The 8,324-nt window shown below is 47.8% G+C and overlaps 4 protein-coding genes across 4 annotated transcripts; 2 read left to right on the plus strand and 2 right to left on the minus strand.

The window, feature by feature from the left end:
- Positions 1–443: 443 nt before the first annotated feature.
- BDZ99DRAFT_555643 (uncharacterized protein) lies at positions 444–806 on the minus strand (the record flags this gene model as incomplete). The annotated part of the gene is made up of 1 exon (XM_033727158.1): positions 444–806. One exon carries the CDS (start codon positions 804–806, stop codon positions 444–446), a length of 363 nt encoding a protein of 120 aa, XP_033579784.1.
- A 389-nt stretch (positions 807–1,195) lies between these two features.
- BDZ99DRAFT_555645 (uncharacterized protein) lies at positions 1,196–2,715 on the plus strand (the record flags this gene model as incomplete). Its single annotated transcript, XM_033727159.1, has 3 exons — positions 1,196–1,681; positions 1,729–2,407; positions 2,465–2,715. The coding sequence occupies 3 exons, from the start codon at positions 1,196–1,198 to the stop codon at positions 2,713–2,715; spliced, it is 1,416 nt and encodes a 471-aa protein (XP_033579785.1).
- Positions 2,716–4,772: 2,057 nt separating this feature from the next.
- BDZ99DRAFT_555658 (uncharacterized protein) lies at positions 4,773–5,217 on the minus strand (the record flags this gene model as incomplete). The annotated part of the gene is made up of 2 exons (XM_033727160.1): positions 5,103–5,217; positions 4,773–5,051 (listed from the first exon to the last, which is right to left on the minus strand). Coding segments are annotated over exons 1-2 (363 nt in total), but the record flags the coding sequence as incomplete, so codon positions are not given.
- A 270-nt stretch (positions 5,218–5,487) lies between these two features.
- BDZ99DRAFT_555664 (uncharacterized protein) lies at positions 5,488–8,322 on the plus strand (the record flags this gene model as incomplete). Its single annotated transcript, XM_033727161.1, has 3 exons — positions 5,488–6,287; positions 6,340–7,922; positions 7,997–8,322. Coding segments are annotated over exons 1-3 (2,337 nt in total), but the record flags the coding sequence as incomplete, so codon positions are not given.
- Positions 8,323–8,324: the final 2 nt, after the last annotated feature.

Consider the following 8,324-nt stretch of genomic DNA (forward strand, 5'->3'; position numbering starts at 1 on the left):
ACGTACGAGCTCATGTATAGCCTTACGTACGAGCTCACGTACGAGCTCACGTACAGCCTCATATATAGCATCACGTACAGCCTTGTGTATAGCATTACGTACGGCCTCACATACGAGCTCACGTACGGCCTCGTGTATAGCATCACGTATGGCCTCACATACGAGCTCACGTACGGCCTCGTGCATAGCATCACGTACGGCCTCGCGTATAGCATCACGTGTAGAGAGACGTAAGGGTGAATGCCCGGAGGAAGCTCCGGGTTCTCCGAGCCAATTAGAAGGTGGTGAAGCGCCAAGAGGGGGGGGTGTACATGGAGTGAAAAGGGGGTGTACGTCTAGGAATTAGGGGGTGTACGATTAGTAGTCCCCTAATCTTATTGGAATTTTCATCTCGCAAATTCAACTCTTTATACAAGTAATACAAACTGAACAAAACCCCTTACTCAAACACTGTCGATATTCTGGGATGTGCCACTTTTATGGGAGTCTCCAGGTCTTTTCTGTATCCTTACAAGCCTCATCTGAAGAGTAGAACTGTTGTACGCCCTCTTGTAGCGCTGTAGAAATCCCAGCTGGACTTCTTTCCACTTTAATTTCCGCTTGACCCTGAGCTCGACCAGAAACAAGTCCTCCTCGATTCTCTGGTCCTTATCAGAATAAGGTTTATACAGGTCTGAGGATGGCGGTGAGCTTGCAAAGCGATGCTGTCCAACGCGAAGCGTAGGAAGGAGGAGTGTGGGTGGAATATAACATCGTGGTTTCCAGCCTCGTCGAGATTTTGGTAGAGGAGTAAGTTGGATAGACATTTCAATAATTCTGGAGGTAAGAGGATGTGATACTTTCGCGGCAGGTTATGTCTAATAATATGGGAAGATACCTAGCGGTCAGCTATATATAGGAACTTGGGATAAAAAAAGATTGAACTAAAAATAGATCCTCTCAACATACATAGAGGCCGATGCCCCGCCAGATAGCTGCATATATTGTGTTAAGTCATGTGTATTATTGTTATTGTTTCACCTCTTACAAAACCTCGAATTGCAGCAAGACTGAGAAGAATTCGAAAGTGGATCTTTACTCGCGCAATATATGAAGTAGAGATTGACTCTCTACCTGCCTACGAAACCGACCCACCTTTATACTAGTAAGTGCGATTTGGAACTTGTTAAACTTGACTTTAATGGTTCCAGCCAACATGCAGATCTCTGAGATTTATGCCCTTGCCGCTGGCAGCGTTCTTGCCATGCTTTTTGTACTCCGAATCCTTTACACCTTGTCATTTTTTCCATTCCGAGGCATTTGTCTGTTTGTTCTCAAGAATTTTGTTTATCCTCGCTTTCTGCATCGGTCACGCCTCACTAATTCCATTTCTTGGTACCGAGTAACCGTTCAGGCTATATACTGGTCAGGAACGCTTGTTGCTAATTTCGTTCGGGTGAATTCGATTTCTGATGCAGGGCTTAGAGCTGGAACTATAGCTATCGTAAACTTCGTCCCACTCCTCTTGGCTACTCCTTTCAGCATGGCTGCCAACATCCTCGGAGTATCGATTTATAGCTACCTGCAACTACATGGCTCTATGGCTTTCATGACCGTTGCTCAGAGCGTGTTCCATTTCTCTGTTATCCTTTTCAAACGAAAACCATCGTGGAAGGACCCTGTATATCTTAGTGGACTTCTTGTAAGTATCCGCAAAGCTGAACATATTATCCAAGTAACAGGTTTTAGGCAATAATATTCTACGGCCTACTTCTACTTCTACCATTATTTAGGAAGATATGGTACGAGATATTCCTAAAAACCCACTACGCTCTTGCTCTTCTAGCTGCCGGATATTTGTGGCAGCACGTAAAATCCACTAGAGGCTTCGACCAGGTATATATTCTAGTTGCTATAGGATCTCTGGTGGCCACAAATCTTTATCGGCTTCTCGGAATTGTTTACCTAAACGTTAGGTTAAATAATTGGAGGAACTCCGAATTGAAATACTACCTGCAGGCATCTAGACTTACAATCCGCCTTCCTCGTCGTATGCCCATCAGCGCAGGTCAATATATCCAGCTTTGGGCCCCAGGTACAAGTTTTTGGGCTTTCGCACAAAGTCATCCATTTATGATATCGTGGTGGAATCACGAACAGACTGAGATCCATTTGCTCCTACAAGAGCAAAGCCGAGGAGGTTTTGTTCAAAAAATAAGAGACCGAAAAGAGTTTAAGTTCTTAACTTGGATCGATGGCCCATATGGATCACCGCGGGATCTTAGTAAATTCGGAACCGTCTTTTTGATCGCTTCGGATATTGGTATAGCTGCACAACTGCCCCACGTAAGACAGATTCTTCAGGCTTGCCAGCAATATACTGCCTTGACCCGGAAGTTGGTTCTCATTTGGCAATTCTGCAACGAAAGTGCGTTACTTCCTCCTTTTCGAGATTTGGTAGATAGGCACTAACTGGCCAATACAGCTGATCTAGATTGGATTAAGGACTGGATGAACGAGATGATTAAGATCGACGAAACGTTTATCTTGAAAGTTTTACTCTACGACAGTTCATCAATAAGCAAATCTAGAAAAGAAGGAAGAAAAGATTCCTTTGAAGTTAAAAAAGGCGCTGTTAATGTTCGAGAGCTTCTAACCGAACAAAGCGGCGACTGTAAAGGGAGGATAGTAGTAAATGGTAGGTTTGGAGAGATTTCGTCGCATTATTTACACTAATTGCTATTAGTATCTGCAAATGACTTGATACAAGACCAAATTCGGGACTTTGTGCTTGAGAACAAAGATTTAGGGATAGAATTGATTAATAGCGAGTTTCAGCCCTCGGTAACACGAAGGCATTTGATAACATAGAAACGTAGTATAGAAAGATATGTAAGTTAAAGTCCATCACTGCAGGTCGAGAAACACTCCGCTCCGAGAAATATGAGGGGTACTTGAACTTCAAAAAACCTAAGTTCTGTGTACACGTTGATCTCTGTCCTAAATCCATATGAGTTACGTGCTCTAGCTATTTCTAAACATCTAGGAACCCTTGGATCTAAAAATTACGTTTACATCGTCGCCTTCGTGCCTGATTTGCGGAGAGCCTCCTTTCATGGCGTAACCGATTTCCGTCGCTGCAGCACCACCTATTGAGCTCCTATCACTCCTGATACCCAAATAAGGTTCCTCCGAGCCTGAAAGCCTCACAGCCATACTAGGAAGTCATTATCAGCCTTGTGGCGGCTATCGCACCCAAATTCATGCAAGTTCGCCACCCTGGTCGGTACTTCTAATTGAAACACTTACCAACAACGGCTAGTGCGAAACGACCCCGCACATCCTACATAATCATCGCGGTGTAATTTACACATCATCTCGTAAGCCAAGCTGTGTGGCTTTCAGGCCTGTGGCTGTGGGGACCCTCGGAATGTGATTTAAACTATAGCAAGACACGGGCACATCTCAAAACGACATTGCACAACTCCCAGCAAAAGATTAAGTTAATTTACCCTTAAAGCAACACTGTCCTAATACATCTTCGCCACTGGTGCCCTCCATGGCGCTCCAGCTATCGCTAGGTCGACTTCGCTCATCCGTACCACCTTCGGAGCTGATGGACCTGCCTCTGCCTCTTGAGGATTCTTGCGCTTACGACCGCGTTTTCCCTTACTTGCGATAGCCTTGTCTTTTGCATCACGCTTCGCTCGTGCCTCGTCGAGATCCTCAAAGCTCATCACCTTCGCCTTCCCTAGGACTATTGGCCTTGTTGATCGGCGAACTTTCTTTTCGTTGTTTATTTCATACAGGAATCGAGTTTGATCTTGAAGAAGGGCACATTCGGTAAAGGATATTTGAGCAGCAGTTGCCAACTTCTGTACGTGCCGTTGTATACGCTGTTGACTCGTCTCATCAAGCGCATGAGCATCCTGTTTGATTAGGTTTTGCAACGATGTAAGGCCCTCTGTTGTCACTGGCGTAACGGGCGTTATAGGCGTTTGCAGCACCTCTTGCAGACCAAATCTCACCGCCTCGTTGGCCATTGGAATGGTAGGTGTAGCCGGGGGCTTCTGTATGCCTCTAAGTACTCTCTCTGGATTGAACGGAAACAAACCAGTTGCAGCCCACCCGGCTATGATATTCCTCTTAGTTATGGCTCTGCCCCGTGCAGGTTTGTATAGAGAGGTAAAATGCTCCTTGCCAACTTTGTCTACGCCTCCTCGATTCAGTCGTTCAACCTGGTCGCGATAGGCTGTCTTCAATGGTGCGAAGACTCCGACGTCACAGGGCTGGAGCTTGTGGGAGGTGTGAGAGGGGAGACGACATAGGAGAATGTTGTTCTCAAAGCAAAACTCCAGGATTTCAACAGTTTCGTGCGTCCCGAAGCCGTCACATATCAGAACCCGCGGTTTCCCGTTAGCTAATACTTTGGTTTGAGGATCAAAAACACGCTTCATCCACTCTAAGCTGATCTTTGAGTCATTGTATCCGTTTTCAGAATGTCCGTAATGCCATCCAGGGGTTGGGTACGTCGTCCAGTTGCTTCGGTGGGTTGAAGCTGGCCAGATTATAAGAGGTGGGAGCGACCTACCATCAGCACTGACACACTCAATGGCAGTTACCATTGTTCGCTTGACACCTGCGCCTCTATAGTTTCGTATGTCGTCCTTCTCTACAAGGACTTTAACGGAGCCGAGCAAGCTTAGTAGGACTCCAGTCTCGTCCATGTTGTAGCAATTTTCTGGCAGAATAGCTAGCTCCTGTAGTGTTTTGCCAACTAATTCAAAGCACTCCGTAACCTTATCATATATGTGGCTATCGTGTCGTTTCCAGTCCATAGCCCTGACTCGTTTCGCTTTAAGTTCTGGATGGCGTTTCTCGAAGGCCCGGGGCCAGTTTATGCCTGGAGGCTTGATTGGTTTATTTGTGGAGCGATGGCGGGCAACATTAAAAGCTAGCTGGCGCATAAATTTAATCCGTACGGGGTGCCCGAGGTTAGACATTAGCAATATAAACTTAACGAGGGCTTTCTCTTCCTGTAGGGTAAGGTATTGCTGGCTTTGGGCTAGTTCCTCTCTCGAGCGTCGTCCGTGAGCACGATGGTGAAGTGTGGAGATAGGAACATTGCCACTGTCTGATAGGGCAGCGTATGTCCTAGGTACATCTGGGGCGAGTCCTCTCGCCGGCACCTGGCTGGCTCGGTCCATGTTAACGATTGTGGTGATAGGAAAGGCGCAAGACAGCTCGCACGACACGAGACAGCTGGCAACAGCAAGCGCGAACAGCCCAGCTGCCAATAATAGCCAGCACGTGACCGTTTATAGATGGTTCTAGAAGAGCGCCACAGCAAAGAACACAATACAGATGGCTATCGTTTAATACCCTGCTATGTCAGCACGCTAAGCTCTTCTGCCAAAGCGTATTATGGACCTCTCCGCATGGATAAGCTTAGAGTGCATATTTGCCTTGGCTAAGTGTTCTTAGATCTTTAGAGCATCTTCTCTCTTAATGGACTTATCATTCTAGAGTTTCGAAATTTAAAGAGATGTTAATATCTGGAGTAGAACAAAGGTGCAAAGCCAACTCGGTTCTGGATGCTGCATCCCCGCCAGCTGCGCACGTCTCACATAATCATCCTTGTGTAATTTACACTATGTGGCTAATAGATCTGTGGCTTGGCGGGGTCTTTCCTGTCAACTTCGAGTCCAATATTAACGCTGCAGCGTTCAGCCGCAGCAGCCTTCTAAGCCCCGCTGCACTCAAGATGAACGGCAACATCTTTGACACCCACGGAAGGAAGGGTCTCGCCGCCTTGCGAATCTACGCCGGAGCTTCTACAGAACTACTACGTCCGTTGTACCTCCGACCGCTCGCCGCATTATGGATGGCCTTTCGGGAGCGGCAAGCGTGATAGCTGTCGTCGACATGTCCGCCAAGGTCGCGTCGCTCTGCTTCCAGTACTCGGTCGAGGTTAAGCACGCAAAGGGCGACATCGGGCGTCTCTATCGAAAGGTGAACGAAATCAACAATGTCCTCGAAAAGCTTCAACTGCTTCTCAAGCAGGACAAGTCGCAGCTCTCTACTACACGCACATTGCTGGACCCGCTCCAAAGATGTTCTCAGGAATTGAAAGACCTTGAGGATAAACTTAAGGCCAAACTCGAGCCCAGCCTCGGCCGTAAAGCAATGCAGCGATTCGGTGTCCGGGCCTTGAAATGGCCATTAACGAGCAAAGAGGTAGAGAAGGCGATTCAAAATCTTGAGAAATATGGGAACACTTTCAGCCTTGCGCTTCAAGTTGATCAGACGTAAGTAATGTGTGCTTTCTAGTGCAAGCAAGAACTAATAAGAGACATACAGAGCGCTTACTCTTCGCATCGACCAGAAGACTGACACACTTGTATTACCAACCGCCGAAGGCGCTTCCTTCGACTCCTACATAGAAGAACATAACTCAACGTGCCTCCCAAATACCCGCATCGAGTTGTTGCATCACATACAAGGATGGGCAAAGGACCAGAGCAGTAAACCTATATTCTGGCTGAACGGCGCGGCGGGCACAGGAAAATCAACGATTGCTCGTACGGTTGCCCGGGCCTTCGCCAAGCAAGGGCAACTAGGAGCCAGCTTCTTCTTCAAGAGAGGTGAAGGAGAGCGCGGCAACGCCAAACGGTTCCTCACCACAATCGCCGCGCAGATGGCTGTTTACGTACCAGAGATGCGACCCGGAATCACGAAGGCGATCGGTACCGACCCAGCTATAGCTAACAAGGCCTTAAAGAATCAGTTCGAGCAGCTAATCCTCCAGCCGCTCTCGGAAGTAGGGGAATCTGCAGCACCTGTGCTTATCATTGTAATAGACGCGTTGGACGAATGTGAGCAAGACAGCGATATCCGGGCGATCCTCCAGCTGCTTTCGCGAACGAAGGGTCTCAAACCAGTGTCACTGCGTATCCTCGTAACAAGCCGGCCTGACTTTCACATTCGCCTCGGATTTAGGCGAATGCCTGATAGCACATACGAAGATCTGATCCTGCACGAGGTGTCCAAGGATACAATTGAACACGACATACGTGTCTATCTTGAGGATGAGCTCACCAGGATAAAAGAAGAGCGCTCTCTTCCTTTAGAATGGCCCGGAGAAAGGCGCATCCACACACTAGTGAACATGGCATTCCCTCTGTTTATCTTCGCGGCCACAGTCTGTCGTTTTGTAGGAGAACTTTCTGGAAATCCTCGAAGGCGTCTAGAGGACATCCTCGCTTATGAAACAGAAGATGTAAGCAAGCTTGGCATAACATACCTCCCTATTCTAGAGTCACTCTTTGCGACTCAAGATAGGAAGGAGAAAATGAAGCTCTCTAGGGAGTTCCAAGAAATAGTTGGGAGCATTGTGGTTCTAGAGAGTCCTCTCTCTATTAATTCACTCGCGCCCCTCCTAGGGAAGGCCAAGGACGATATTAGCTGTCGACTGGACTCCCTGCACTCTGTTCTAAACATACCTAACCGCGACGATGTGCCTGTACGCCTCCTGCACTTGTCGTTCCGCGAATTCCTAGTCGATACGTCAAATCAGAAGAGCCTGTTTTGGGTGGATGAGAGAGCAAGACACGAGGAGCTGACATCCTATTGCCTTCAACTCATGTCCGGCCCAAACGGCCTACGACAGAACATGTGCGACTTACAGCCTGGGACTTTGAGAAGCGAGGTCGATGAAGGAAGGATTACGAGCTATCTGTCGCTCGAGTTGCAGTATGCTTGCCGTTACTGGGTGTATCATCTCAAGCAGAGCAAGCGCTACGTTAGCAACAAGGCCACTACAGATACGTTCCTCCGGAAACACTTCCTCCACTGGCTTGAAGCGATGAGTCTAATCGGAGATACGAACAATTGTGCTTCCTTGCTAGAAGCACTTTCTACGCTAGTTGAGGTAAGGCTTCTACGTTTTCTAGCACTGTATTATTTTGCTAACATGCAATACTGGCATCAAACAATGCTCTTTCTGCATTTCTCCAAGACGCCCAACGATTCACTCTTCGATTCCGACATATACTCCAAGATGCTCCTCTACAAATATATTGCTCGGCTCTTGTATTTGCCCCAGAAGCAAGTATAGTACGGAAAGCTTTTGTAGACGAAATGCCAGGATGTATTAAGTCGTTGTCGAAACGGGAAGACGACTGGGATGCTTGTCGCAGCGTGCTCGAGGGCCATACCAGGGAAGTCAGGGCCGTCGCCTTCTCGCCAGACGGCCAGCTGGTCGCGTCCGCCTCTTACGACAAGACGGTGCGGGTGTGGGAGGCGGCCACAGGGTCGTGCCGCAGCGTGCTCGAGGGCCATACCTC

Source organism: Mytilinidion resinicola (genome assembly GCF_010093595.1).
Source record: "Mytilinidion resinicola strain CBS 304.34 unplaced genomic scaffold BDZ99scaffold_5, whole genome shotgun sequence".
Taxonomy (NCBI): domain Eukaryota; kingdom Fungi; phylum Ascomycota; class Dothideomycetes; order Mytilinidiales; family Mytilinidiaceae; genus Mytilinidion; species Mytilinidion resinicola.